At 44.5% G+C, this 15352-nt stretch overlaps 1 protein-coding gene across 1 annotated transcript in view; it reads left to right on the top strand.

Annotated features, from left to right (window-relative positions):
- Window positions 1-15352, top strand: part of ALK (ALK receptor tyrosine kinase) — a 2691376-nt gene that overhangs the window by 2598074 nt on the left and 77950 nt on the right. The window contains exon 21 of the mRNA XM_085613005.1: window positions 13469-13559. Coding sequence (XP_085469131.1) covers window positions 13469-13559 — 91 coding nt within the window. The remainder of the gene's footprint in view (window positions 1-13468; window positions 13560-15352) is intronic.

The following is a 15352-nucleotide window of genomic DNA, read 5'->3' as shown; positions in this document are numbered from 1 at the left end:
TCTATTTATATATGTTTGGTATACTATGTATACATGTGAAAATGTGTCGGTCCGCCCGTTTGCCTCGGTGGCACAGAAAAAATGGGTGGAACTGACATCATCATGCCGACGAGGTCATTTTACGGCTCCGGTGACGTCATGCGGAGCCACGAGCGGAGCCGTAGCATTATAGCGTCCTCGTCGACATGGGAGAGCTAGGAAAGAATTTCCGCGGAATGCTGGCGCAGGCAGTATTCAGAAGGTGAGGAGTCTACAGGCAGATATTGTATCCACCAGAAAAAGCGTTACCGAAGGTAAGTAACTTGTTTGTTTATCATAAAACAGAACTTTACTCAGCCATCACTGTAAATGTAGTCTCAATGAACAACTTACACTGTCGCAAAGCACTACCATACATATATATCCTCAGAGGACATGTGTCAGTGTAAAGGCTAGTTTACTAATAAATAGTACACCCATTTTAAAACTTTGTGGGCATAAGTTATGGTTAGCTCGGGTGACTATAACTGCTGAATCTCTATAGTTTTGTCTGTGTATATTCTGAGCCTATGCTAATCTGCATATAGACTGGTGGGAGGAGCAGGTGATACAGGTCAAACATCAATGGGAAGAGAAACAGCACGTCATACGCTGGAGTAGATACATTGATGACCTCTTCGTTGCATGGAAGGCCAAAGAAGAGACTGCAAGGGTGTTTCTAAGTAAGAGTGAGGCCAACAACTTCAATCTACTACTTCACAAGCACAATAGGCAGAACAGAGATACATTTTGTGATCTCCCAATATATGTGAAGAATAAAAAATTGGAAACAAAACTTTACAGAAAACCAACCTCGGGGAACAACTTATTGCATTCGGCAGCTTCCATCCCTGTAGCTTAATTAGAAGCATCCCCTAGGGTGAAATTCTGTGGGTGAGGCATAATTGTAGCAAGAAAAGTGAAGAAAACACAGCATTAGAAAACCTGGAAATGAGATTTAGAGCCAGAGTCTGAACACCCACCAACATAGAGGAGACAAAATCGAAAGCCAAATTAAGATCGAGGGAAGAGCTCTCATTTAAGAGAAAAGAGGCAAGGAAGTCAACCAAGATCGATCCCCATTTCAGAGTTATCACAGCTTACAGCAGACAGGAGGTAGCCATAAGTTCCATAATTCAAAAGTATTGGCACTTAATAAGGAATTACCCCATACTAGGAAAAGTGGCATCAAGGTTACCAGGAGTAGCATTTAGAAGAGGCAGAGCAATGAGGAAGAACTTAGTCAAAAGGAGCCCTGAGAGTAGCAAACCACCAAAAGCTAATTGGCTAAATCAGAGCGCTGGCTTTAAAAAATGCGGAAAATGCAAGGCATGCCAATATGGCAAAAACGTCACCAAGTACAAATTGCTTTTAGCATCAAAGGTGAAGCACATAAAAGAAGAGGATATCTATATATCTATATTACCTACTGGTGGTCACAAGTAGATAGTTATACTTAGGACCTAGTTTCAATAGGTAAAGCATTTTTAATTTGCCAATAACATTGGTGTCGTTTGATAAATCCTTGCGCAATTTTCCAAACTAGTTTGACGCTCACTTCAGGTGCTGTCTTGAAATTTTCGGTGTGATCCGTCCAGCGAGGGCCAAGGAAAAGGGGGTAAAAAACGCATAGGGTAGAAATACCTTGACTCCCTAGGCCACTTGGCTGCAAATTTCTAAAAAACGAAGTGCGGACTCCAGCGCTTCATTTGTAATTGGCGCCCAGGTGGGTCAGGTCCCACGGGCCTTTTTAAAATAAAGGAGAGGGGCCAACGGGCCCCCCTTGGGGCTTATTAATACCCCAGGTGCCGCCACCTCCCCGGGGCTTTTCAATTCAAATTAATGTGGTGGAGACCTGTACGGCCTCCCCCACTGCCCCAGAGACCACAACTTCCCTGGGGCCACTTTTAAATAATCTGGGGGGCCTCAGGCACCTCCCCATGACCATCTTATTTTCAAAAAATCGGGTGGGGTACTGCGCGGCCCCCCTTGCAAGCTGTTTTGGTCCCTAGGGACCGCCACCTCCCCGGAACAGGTCCTGTAAATTAAAAAGGACCGGGCTTAATGCCTTCCTGTTGGAGCCATACATGGCCCTGGGGACCGGGGGTACCCACCCCCGTAACATAGATGTTTGCTGTTCTAGCAAGTGAGAGCATAAAAAATGCTCTCACTTAGAAGCGGTGCAGAATTGCTTTCACAGAGCGAGAGCTGCATGGTCAGCAGCTCCCTCTCTGTGAAAGCAATGCCAGCTCAGAGATGACAGGGACCGCTGGGGCCTTCAGGCTCCCCCCGCAGTCCCACTGGAGAGTGGGTGCCCTTGGGGCAACCCACTTTAAATGGCCTGGTCATGGGATGGGGTCCCCAGTGCTGAATTTGGGGAGGGGGCTGTGCAAACCCCATCTTTAAATGGCCGGACCCTAAATGATGGGGATTCAGGGCCAAAATCAGCCCAGGGAGAGGGCCGCATGGCCCCACTACTCTATTATAAGTATGCTGGTTCCCGGGGGATGGGGTTAGCCTGGAAGGGGGGGCTGCCCAGCCCCCCTCCTCTAAATACAAAAACTAATTTTAAAAAAGGCCTGGCCCCAGGGGATGGGGTCCCCGGGACTACAATTGGCCCAGGAAGGCGGGCCACGTGGCCCCCCATCCCTATTCCAAAAAGTCCTGGCCCTGGGGGATGGGGTCCCCAGGGCTGAAATTGGCCTCCATTCCCTGATAAAAGCCAAAATCTTTTTTTTTAAAGTCAGGGACAGCAAGTCGCCGGTGGGACCGCCACGTTTCACCACTTCTATTAAAAACTCGCCTCCTTGCGCACTACTAGTTTGGGGAAGAAGACCCTTTGATTTGTGAGGGTCCATTTGGGGCAACTACCCCTCCTGTTACCTTCAGTAAGTCCTACACAGCGGGATTGCTGAGAGGTGATTGGAATCCTGCCCCCTTTAACCACCACTTTGCATATGCGCCTCCTGGCGCCCAACTGGTTGGAGGATGAAGTCCCCTTGCCTGCTGTTTGTTCTTGGGGGGCTAACAAGCCCTCCTATTACCTCCAGTAAGTCCCACACAGCTAGATTGCTGAGGAGCCTTCAGAGGCCACGCCCCCTTTCTCCATCACTCTGCAAACACGCCTCCTAGCGCACTACTGGTTGGGGGATGAAGTCCCCTTTGATGCTGAGGGTCTTTGGGGACAAAGAACCCCTCCTGTTACCTTGAGTAAGTCCAACACAGCATGACTGCTAAGTGCTAGTCAGAGGCCCTGACCCCTTTCTCCACCATTCTGCAAATGCGCCTCCTGGTACACTACTAGTTGGGGGATGAAGTCCTCTTGGATGTTGCGGGTGCTTGGGGGCCAAGAAGCCTTCTTGTTACCTCCAGTAAGTGTGACACAGCAGGATTCCTGAGAGCTGGCCCGAGGCTCTACCCCCTTTCTCCACCACTCTGCAAACACCATAGAAAACCATAGAAATGTACTTAAACAAAGGTTACAGGGATTTTATAGTTAGGAAATAGATTGTGAAAAGCTTAGAAATTCACTGAAACAACCAAAGGTTACACCAAAGGTTACAGGGACGTTATAGTTAGACTCAGATTTCACTCATACAAAACCAGTGAATCAAAAGTTATAGTTGCCTGAGCTAACTATAACTTACACCCTTGAAATGCACTGCTTATGACCTCACATATTACATCACTCATGACATGGTCAGTGACATCACTGATGACATCTCAAATGTCACCCACAGAACCACTCACATACCCACTCACATGCCCATACAACCTCTCATATGCCCACTCACACAGCCACTCACATACCCATTCACAGGTCCATACCAGTACTCACACGTCCACCCACTCCACCATAGAGTCACTCACACACTTGCTCAATCACTCGTACAGCCACTCACAGAGCCATTCACTCACCCATACAGCCACTCATAAAACCACTCACCCAGACAGTAGTCACATAGCCACACATTTACCCATACATCTACTCACACACCCACTTATTTACCTACAGTCACCCACACACCCACTCACTCACCCATACAGCCTCTCAACACAGCCACTCACTCACCCATACAAGAACTCTCACACTCACTCACACACCCACATAACCACTTACATACCTATTTACAGATCCATGCAAGCCCTCACACATCCGCTCACTGACCCATACAGACATTCACACAGACACTTACTCTCAAATACAGCCACTTACACAATCAGTCACTCACTTATACTGCCATTCAGACACCCACTCACTCACCCATACAGTCACTACACACTCACTTACCCACCCATGGAGCTAGTCACACTGCCACTCACTCACCCATGCAATCACTGACACACCCACTCACTCACCAATAAAGCCACTCACACAGCATATCACTCACTCACACAGCTACTCACACACCCAGCTATACACCCATTCAGCCACTCTCACATCCATACACACAAGGATACATACCAGTCACACAACCGCTCACATAATATATGTTAGGAGTAGTGTCACTCAGTAGTAGTGCACCTAGTATACTAATTTATCTTTTGTAGTAGGTTAGTATAGATCTTTAATACCCATAAACTCTTTTAAAAAACGTACTCTCACTGGATGATGTGATCAGTGATGTCGTGAATGATGTGACTGACCACGTCATGAGTGATGTAATATGTGAGATCATAAGCAGTGCATTGTGGGGGCGTATGTTATAGTTATCTGAATTTTACTGTTTTTGAACGAGTGAAAACTGAGCCTAATTATAACGTCCCTGTAACCTTTGTGTTTTTTTCAGTGAGAGAAAGATAGAGGCACTCTTTGTAATTGGCCAATATAAGTGGTCCCACTAGTTTTAGCAAAGGACTCGTGAGTGGCCCCTGCAAACCATTTCTAGAGACGCTGCTGCCTCGCATGTAGCTTTGCACCACATACTACAAAACGCTTAGCTACCTGTCCTTATGTACAAAAACATCTAGCTCTGCCGCCAGGCCATTTTGCGTCTCACTCAGAGTTGCAGCTGCCACTCACTTATCATATTTAAAGAAAATGACATCAAGACGACCGTCTGTGATGGTTTTTGGGGCCAGTGTACTTTTCTTTTTTTCTTTGCCGTTTGATATAGCGCTAACTCGACCCAAAGGTATTGGAGCGCTTTACATGAGCACCAGTTACATTACACAAGAACATTCAATTTTGGTAGGCACGGGAAGATTACGTGATTTGCCCAAAATCACAGGATGTAGAGCTGACTCCGAGACTCAAACCTGGTTCCTCAGTTCCAAAGTCGGCAGCTCTGGCCGTTACACCACATCCTCACTACTTGTTATTTGGATGTAGTATGAAAGTGTTCTGTTGGTTTTAATTTAAAAAGTGTGTGCACTTCCACTGACCCTTTTGAAACCTCACAGCCAAACCCCAACTGTGGTTTGTGTCTGTTAAAAATAGGGTGAGCTGTCACTGAAGGTGAAGCAGTTTATTTCACTGCTCTTTTCTCATATTTATTGTGCTTATATACGTTTGTACACCTAACCTCATTCTGATTCTTCGTTCCCTAAATCTAAGTTTTTACTGTTCTTGTCATGGTTAATTGAGCACTCTCAATTGGTGCGTACGATATGTACGCCCCTTCAATACATTTCCTATTTATGCTGTATATTTTATCTGCTTTAATACACTTGCTCTGAGTGACATTACTATCTGACTATATTATTTATAGCTAAGTCCATGTAGTCCTCTCCTGTTAACAGTGTCACTTCCCGTCTCTTTACACAGATGGTTGGTAATAGGAGCTGCTACTATAATGTATGCTCCTCTCAGAGCCAGTCCTCAGAGGGAATCCCTCTGACATCTTGCTAGGTTACCAAACAACCATACAGAGGAGACAGCACCATATATATCTATCTGCATCACAGAAACTCCAACAGTGGGAGGGGTCGGGTATCCCTGCTCGGGCCTGCAGCGTGTCTCCCCAGGCCTAGGAGGATGTGGTATTCCTACCCTGTTTCCTTCTTTCTCTTTCTTTTTTTTTAACTTTTCTTTGGGGACTCGGCTGAGCCTGAGTCCCAAAATGGCTGCCAACACATCCCAGTTGAAGTGTTGGCAGCCAATCAGATCTCAGCATGAGGTCTGTTGGAGCCACAGTGTGTCTGCACCCATAGATATCTATATTTTTTTTTCTTTAATAGTTCCAAAACTACTAAACAGATTTACACCAAATCTGCTCCTTTGCTTTTGAGAAATGTGCATTTAAAGAGGTGCTCAGGTTGGGCTGAAAGAGTTAAAAAGTTAGGTGTATCTGGATGGTTGGTCCCACGAGAGTCCCACGGTACCAAACATTTTATCAAACTAGGGTCCTCTGATTAGCCGAGGGAGCTTTTCCCTCCATCGGCTCTTTCGGCACGGCAGGACTGGAACCGGTCCTGCATACCAAACATGCTGCCACTGCTCCCAATAAAGGACTTGTGGCCTCAGTCCCTATGTCCTGAAACTGGAAAACAAAATATATCCGGGGACATGGTAGGGACACCCTGAACCCCTGGCACTTGTATGGGGACTCCAGTGGACCTTCCCTACTGATTCTGAGCCGAAAATTAAAAAACAAAATCATGCTGCAGGTAATGCGGTTGATACTCCTGCAGGACCCAGCATGGTCCTCCATGAACTACTGTAGTATTATAACAGGAGTTGTTGCGCAAGCTTCACCCCGTTGATGCTGTGGCACTGTGCATGCTCATTGGTGAAGTAGCAGGAAGCTGGCTGCCATCTACGGATTTTTGTTGCAGGGATCAGCCGGACTCTGCAGCCAGAACCCTCTTATGCACAGCTGAAGGCTGACGTCTATGCGTACCGAGGGGGTTGGCTGCAGGTCCTGGCCATGCACAGCAGAAAAGCTGGCTGAATATGATGAAAAACCTAGAAGTTCACTGAAAAACATATGGTATAAGTGACATTATAGATAGGTATGGTAATAAGATCATTCTCATATGTTAAAAAAAGTATTCACTGAAAAAATCAATGGTTGAGGTGATGCTATAGCTGGGTATAGCAAAAAGATTTTAGCCTATGCTAAAAAAAAAAATAATCCCTAAAAAAAAGCAAAGTTTATAGTGGCATTATAGCTAGGTGATAGAATAAGATATAAACTAATGTTTAAAAAACAAATAAAACATTGAAATTGGTCAGTTATAGTTTACTGAGCTAACTATAACTTGCACCCTTCCCATGCACTGGTTATGACCTCACATATTACTTTGCTAATGACAGTATTGATGACATTACTGATGATATCTCAAATGATACCATTTGAGGAAGCAAAGCCCACAAGAGCCGACAAATAAAAGTCATGCAAATGTGCAGTAAGAGTAAAGCCAACCAGTGGTAAACAAAGCGGCCTCTAAGTCTACCCGAAGGTGACAGTAGGTCTTTCCGCCAGCAGGCAGCTTGTGCTTTCTGCTAGGCAAGACCTAAAAATGCCATGGTGCAAGTTGTATTTCCTTGGAGATGTAATAAGTGAAAACTAGTTAAGGTGGGTAATGTGAGCCAGAGTATTTTATATAAGGCACTTAGGATAACGCAGTGTAAAAAGCCTTCATTTTTGTCATTATAAAATAACACGTTTCTCCCTATCTGTGGAATTTCCTCATTTTTTTCCTTATGGTATTTTGCAACAAGGTGTGAAAAAGGGCTCTAAGTATAACTATGCAGAATTGAAACATGATTGATGTGGGACGACTTATAAATTCTGAGCTCTTTCTCAGCTCCTAAAACAGCTACCAGAATGGGAAGATCTTTGCAGAAACTTGTCAATTTCAAAGACCCCCCAAAGTTGCATCCAATCAAGAGACAGCCTCTGCCCTTGACCGGTCTGTTTCTGCGCTGACTTCCCGCTGCAGATTTTTTTCCTTCCGATGCCCAGGATCTCTAGAAGCCATGGTAGTTTGGGCAACATTAATGATGGATTAGCTAAAGAAATATTTCTTAAATAGTTGTATGAGAAGGATATAGTTTGGCAGTTCGCCCAGGTGTATTTTTTTCTGACACGATAGATTTCCTGAAGCTGTTAATGTATGGTAAACCGCTAGATGTCGCTATTGCATCTTTCTGAGTGTATTTCCTATTTCATAGTTGTGGATAGTATTAGTTACCTAACCTATTTACGAGAAAAACGCAGGTGTTTTGTTTTTTGCAGTTTTATATAGCGCGAATTCAACCAAGCACCAGTTACTTTACACAAGGACGGTTCATTTTTTGTGGATTAAGTGATTTGCCCGGAATCACAGGCTGTTTTGAAGCCGCCGAAACTCGAATCTGGTTTTCCAGCGCCATAATCGGCAGCTTTGGCATTACTCGCACATCCTCTTTTTAGGTCTCGCTTGACCCAGCGCATGCGCTGGTCTGGCGAGACTTATTGAGAGGGCTCCAAAAAGTGTTACCAGGCCAGCCTAGAGCTACAGTGCATGTGCGCGGGCGCGCGCTTTACCGCGATTACTTTCACTTTCGCGGCCGCAGGGCCGCTTTGATTGATCGTGATCGCGATTGCGATCACTTTCACTTTCGCAGCCGCACGACCGCTTGGCATAGCCAATAGGTCTCCCTTTTGGGACCTTATAAGTATTAAGTTATGCAACTGTTGCATGGCTAAACACTTATAAGGTCCCAAAGGCGAGACCTATTGGCTATGCCAATGCTTGTTGTATCAATTTTAAGGGGTTGCAATTGGCTGGCTGGCAGTACCATAAACAAGCATTGGAAATGCAATAGGTCTCGCATTTTTTTGAGTAAGAGCTGTTGGCGTTGTAAGTGACGATGTCTTTTACCCATGTGTTATGGAGTGTATGTATGTGGTATGTAGTGGAATTATTTGGGTTGGATTGGAATTGTTAGTTATGGGATTGTGTGGTGTGGATTTGTGTAGTGGAATTATGTGAATTATGTGGATAGTAATTATGTGGTATTGAGGGTACTGCAATTATGTGAAGTGGAATTTTGTGTTATAGAGTTTAATTATGTGGAATGGTATTTTGTGTTGTGGAGTGGTATCTAGTGGAGTTTAATTATGTGGGGTGCTGTTAAAATTTGTGGCATGATGTGGAATTCCGTGGTGTAGATTGGATGTATGGTATGTGTTGTGTAATTGTGTTGTTGAGTTCAAATATATGGTTTGGTGTAGAATTATGTGATGTGGATTGAAAATGTGTGTAATTAAAATGTGTTTGGTGTTGAACTGTGTGGATAGCTTTGGCTTTTTGGTGAACAAAAAACAAATAGGTAGGCGCTAAGCTCCAGATCTGTGTTTTTGGGTGCTAAAAAGAAGAAAACTGATGTCAGGAAACATAACTGGAGCCTTTATGGGGCTCCTTGTCTTCATGTACATGAGTAGGTTGGAGTAGCAACAGAGGCAGAAGATGCCACCTACCAGAGGAGAGAAGGTATTGAAAGAGTTACCACAGAAAGAAAGAGGCAGATGGTCTCACCTACCAGAAGCAAGAACCTATTGCAGAAAGGCTGCCACAGAAAGGCTGGTCCCTGTGGAGATTGAAAAGCGAAATCACCTAAAACCAGAATGGTGGAGACTGCTCTTCGCACAAATCCTGCATCGTTGAGGAGACATGATAAGGCACTATGATCACTTTGTACCCGACACAACTGCTAAAGCTCACCCACCAATCAATCAATCAGGGGTTTATATAGCGCGCTGCTCACCCGTGAGCGTCTCAAGGCGCAGGGGGGGGGGGGGCTCCGGATCAGTCGAAGAGCCAGGTCTTGAGGTCCTTCATGAAGGTGTGCAGGGTTGGAGAGCGTCTGATGTTCACGGGGAGCTCGTTCCAGGTCTTGGCAGTGATGTAGGAGAAGGCTTCCCTCCTGTTCTACTTCTGCAGTTGCAGGAGACCTCTGCCAGGGCGAGATCGGCGAAGCGGAGGTTCGTCTTGGGTACGTGGAAGGATACCACAAGTTAGATAATAAGCATATCCATTAATATGATAATGTGACCACCCCGAAGGCATAATATGTGGACGCCTAACATAATTGCCTAAGATCATTCTGCAAGACAACGCCTGGAGCTGGGATTCCATTTTCTAATGATCAAGTTTGAGGTTTTCGAATGAAAGACGCTCCTATTGCTTCCATGGCCAGTATAAAATGTAGTTGTTTGTGATCGATTGAGGGACAGCAAAGCTAACGCCATTGGTGCCATACTCCAAGACACGCGGCTAGTCATAGAGCAGGTTATTGGGATTGCGGTGTGACGCATCATCCGAGGAATACAAACCATGAGCAGGAGCCCTCTCCTGGTATGAAATAAAACAAGTCTGTTTTCAAAGGGTTAATATGCAACAGGTTTTATTACCTTCCTTCAGTAACAGGGAACACCATAAAATGAATTTTAACAGGCTGCATGAAGCGACGCCTTGGTGTTTGTTGGGAGGCTCACAATTGGATCTGTTTTCGTACAGACATAGATTATTTAAGAGTATCATGTAGCATTGCAATAGGATTTCACAGACTTGAACTGCAAGATAGAGACAAAGGGGCAGATCTATGTTGGAGTTGCGCCACTTTTACGCCGCCGTTGCGTCACTTTTGTGACGCAGCGGCGGCGTAAACCCTGCGCCACGTTGCGCCCTATTTACATCGTGACGCATCTATGGAGATACGTCACGGTGTAAAGCCCTGCGCCACATGAAACCTGCGTCAGGTTTCATGTGGGCGTTTCCACGCAGGGGGGGCGTTTCGTCGCAGGATCGCCCCTGAAAAGTGACTCAGTGAAATCTATAAGATTTCACTGAGTCACTTTCCCAACGCTGATGCGTCAAAACCCTGCGCCTGCTTGAAGTAGGCGTAAGGCTTGACGCACCATGTTAGGTATGGGGTAGGTTGGAACAGTGCTGAAGTTGCGTCGCGCTTGCGTTACGCCGGCAGATACGTCACGCATCTGCTTGTCCTTGCGCCACGATGCACCGCATTGTAAATGCGGCGCATCTACGGTGGCGCAAGGGCAAACTTGCGTGACGCATCTTCCCTGGTGCATCCATGCTGATTTGCAAGGATGCGCCAGGGAACATAAATCTGCCCCCATGTATTTTGCGGGTTATATGAGCGAACTTGTGTTTTTTCTTCTATGGGCAAAAAAGGTTTTTAAAAAAGACTGAGCGAAGATGTCCATAATTGAATTACTTTGCTTGATTGTCATGACCATTTGCAAAAAGTGAACGACTTCGCAGACTATATAACTAGTGCTTAGTATCATAAATTCTTCAAGGGGTCTTTTGTTAGTTTAACAGTGCTTTGTCATGAGGCGCCAGAGTTACACTCGAGCCAGCTGCCTATTACATTACCTGTCGAAAGCATCGTCCCTAGTTTATAAATAAGTACATTTGAGACTTAACTTGCTGTGATGAGACATTCATTAATATAATCCATATGTGAAGTGGTTGCAAATGTTCGCACACGCACTGCCTCGTCCGCCTTTTATGTAAGTCAGAAATCTTATATATGGCTTGCTTACATAGGAAAGAAGCATGTTTTAAAATGGTAAGCTGTTTGACGCGCTCTCAAAACAAACCTTTGAATTAGCCATTTACCCCAGGAAATAAAAACAACTGCAAAATCACCAGTATTCCTTTCCCTGCGGCTTCAGCCAGGAGTCCCCTCTCCAGGTTAATATATTTCTAAAGTCCATAGTCTCAGCACCTGGCATTTTGTCCAAAAAACAAGACACAAACAAAGTTTTATCAAGATGGCCAGCGCTGCTTTGGAACACATAATTCAAATGCATTGTAATTGTGCGTTCTAAAGGAGTGCCAGCCATCTTATATCTGTGTCTCTGTAATGCAACTTGTGTTTGTGTAAAGCGCTGCGATACCTTCGAGTGGAGTTCGCACTATGTCAAATAGAAAGGGGAAAAAACGAACAGCAGGAGTGGTGTGGTAAACAAAGGGAGCACAAACTGAACGGAACGTATGGATTGCAGGCACTAGATTTAACATGCCTAAGTTAAAGCGTTATGAAGCATAATCACATACACGGATGCACTTCACGGTAAAGCAGCAAGGAGTGTGTGCGGAAGGAGTGTGGTAAACACAGGGAGCATGAACGGAACGTATGGAGTGCGGGTAATAAATTTAGCAAGGCTAAGTTAAAACGCTATGAAGCATACTCACATACATGGACACGCTTCACTGTGAAGCAGCAGGGAGTTGTCTGTGCCCTGATGTTGCCTCTGTTATCAATCTGCAGAGGAGTCAGAAGTTGGTCAACATGGACAACGGAAGGGGAGCAGGGAATTTACAACTAGAACGGCGTGAGGAGGGGAGAAAGGTGCACTGTCACCTGGTGAATAAAAAGCGGGACGCGGTGCAGCGCTTGGCGCTATGAGCATGAGCAGGGAATATGAGTTGGAAATTAACAAAAGAAACTGCGGCAAAGAAAAAGTAGTGCGCAACTGTAACGTATATATATATATATATATGAAATAATGAATGTAATAGGCAGTCTCAAGGGAGTGACCAAAACAGCAAAAGTAGAGACAAATGTAAGCTATTGACCAATGAAAAGAAATACATTTGGAAAAGCACACGAAGGAGCCAATCAAAATCTATAGGCGTGCTGAATGTCCACACACTAGTTACAGCATGTCTCGAGAGACTGCGCATGCGCTGCCTAGGCAAGAGCTAAAAAGAAACCTGGCACAATGCGAATATCTCATGACACAACTTTCATTGTTTTTATTTGCTTCTGAGTGATGAGTCAACTCTATTTCCCCTACTAGATGACTGGGTACCATATGCACTCTGGGTATATTTTACTCAGCACACATTTAATAAGAGATTCGACTGTGTTAAAAAATAAGTCAAAGAATTTTTTATACTTGAAGTTCCTATTCTCCAGTTTTAAAATGTGAATTTTGTAAGTGAAAAATGATGCTGACTTGGCGATTTCTTTTGACCAACGTTTGCATAAGGATACTGTTGAAGATATTAAACTGCAAGTTGTCAATAACTCATGTTCAATGTTCCTCCTGACAGGGACTTTGGACAAGTATCCTGTAGTATAGTGCAGTCTTTGCCAGACAGAAGTATTCTCATCAAGACTGTTTCTTAGTATGACACCGCACGTTTTAAATGATAATAACTTTTCGTAGTGCTTCTTTCGTTTCTTAAGCACTGCAAGTACCTGATGTTACTATCACTCAATTTAATGGTATTTGATTTACGATACATGGAGGTAATAGCAGTGGTGGATTAAAAATACACCTGGAAATAAGTACATGAGTAACTTTTAATTACACAGCAGGTGCAGTTGCATCCGGTGCCAGAGACCAGGAGTCTAGGGCACCCCCTCCACCCCAGAAACAGCTGCATTTTACTTCCTTGTTTGCAATTGGACCCATGGCACCCTTGCTACCCTGCTGCATGCTATAGCCATACAGTAACCATCTGCTGTTTTGCTCTTCAGGGGACTGGGCCATGGGGCGTTTGGCGAGGTGTACGAAGGGCAAGTGCTTGTGAATGCCAACGACCCCAATCCTTTGAAGGTGGCTGTGAAAGTAAGTAACCTTAAACTACCCTCTGCTCCATCTTGTGTGGAAATTATATTTTGATATGTTAGATATGCTATGTTATTCAATACTTCTGCCTAAATATAGCCACTCAACCTCAATTATTGAATCTTGAAGAGAGAAATTGGAAGGTGCACTCCTTCTGGAGTCAAGGAAGCAGCGTGAATAGTAATTCCACAATCAAGTCCATTTATTCAGTAAATCTCTTAAAACTGGCACACAGCCAACGCATTTCGTTCCTGAAACTTTGCCAGAGGGAACTTCGTCAGGGCTCCTATATTACAAAAATCCAAGCACAAGGGGCGTATGTTAGGCCTCAAGAAGTAGTATGTAAAGTAAACTCTCTCAAAGGAACAGCTAAATGTCATATGCTCTATGTAGCACTGCAATGCACCTCCCTCTTTGTCTGATATATAAACAATCTCACTAATCCAGTTCTAATAGACGTAGGAAGTGGCATCAAAATTAATTCTTTATTTCTTCAACGGCAGTAGAATGACATGTAGTTGTCAAGGTTTAGAAACGGGAGGGTATAGCCCACATGGCATAATAACCAGCAGCAAGGCATCAATCGAAAGCACAAAATTATTTAAGACTCCCGGGATAGTGAATTGGGGTGTTTTGACATACTACTTCTTGAGACCTAATATACGCCCCTTGTGCTTGGATTTTTATAATATAAGAGCCCTGACGAAGTTCCCTCTGGCAAAGTTTCGGGAACGAAACGCATTGGCTGTGTGCCAGTTTTAAGAGATTTACTGAATAAAAGGACTTGATTGTGGAATTACTCTTCACGCTGCTTCCTTGACTCCAGAAAGAGTGCCCCTTCCAATTTCTCTCTTCAATTTTGGCTATCATTTGACACCCCTGGACGGCGGGTGTTGGGAAGAGATTGCACTATTATTTGAATTGGTAGTACTTACGGACTGGATGTGCATGGTCTTGGTCTGCCATTTGTTCTTTCATTATCAATTATTGAATCTGTTTCTGCTTATTTAGCTTTGACTATAAGTTTGTTGCTGGCAGCGCCAAGAACCCCTTGTTTTGTAAATTGTCCTCAATATCACAAATATTTCTAGGCTGAATTATTATTATTTGTTGTTCATTGAAATTTTGATTTACTGTTGGGAAATTCACGTTTTCTTATGGTCGACCTGGAATTTGGCATTAATGGAACCGGATGTACCGGCATATTTTAAACCTGGGATCCGTATACTGTTAATTAGTTCCCAGCGCATGTGCTCTGATCCCTAAACGTGGTGAAAGATTAGGTATTCTCAACTGGTACATTTATTTTTTCAAGCAAGGCCAGTGGCACAAGGAGTGTGCCAGTGCTATAAAAGATACATTTTACAGATGCCGATGACACTTAACTCATTCTTTCCCTCACGGACAAGAAGTGCAGTACCCGGATCAAGTTCAATGCCTGCATGACTAAAAGGAAGGAAGACCACCTGTCTAAAGTTGGACACTGACAAGAACGAAACAGTGATCTTCGAGAAGAGCACTTCACCGTGGAACTCTACCTTGGGCTGTATCATGGAAAGTGCCACGGGGATGCAACGGGCATGTGCGCCTGCTTTGCACGCCCCCGGGGCACTTTTGTATTACAGAAAGGGCCGCAGATGCTTGTGCAGCCCTTTCTGTAATACAGATAACTCTGGTGCACATAGAGCGCCAGTGCTATCACCAGAGGGTGTGCCCTCATTTGCATGGGGGCGTTACCCCATGCAAATGACAGAGTCTCTTGGCACTGCACCCAGGTAAAGAAGCTATCAGGA

This window comes from Triturus cristatus, chromosome 6, assembly GCF_964204655.1.
Source record: "Triturus cristatus chromosome 6, aTriCri1.1, whole genome shotgun sequence".
Lineage (NCBI taxonomy): Eukaryota > Metazoa > Chordata > Amphibia > Caudata > Salamandridae > Triturus > Triturus cristatus.
This window is presented reverse-complemented; position numbering and strand designations above follow the sequence as displayed.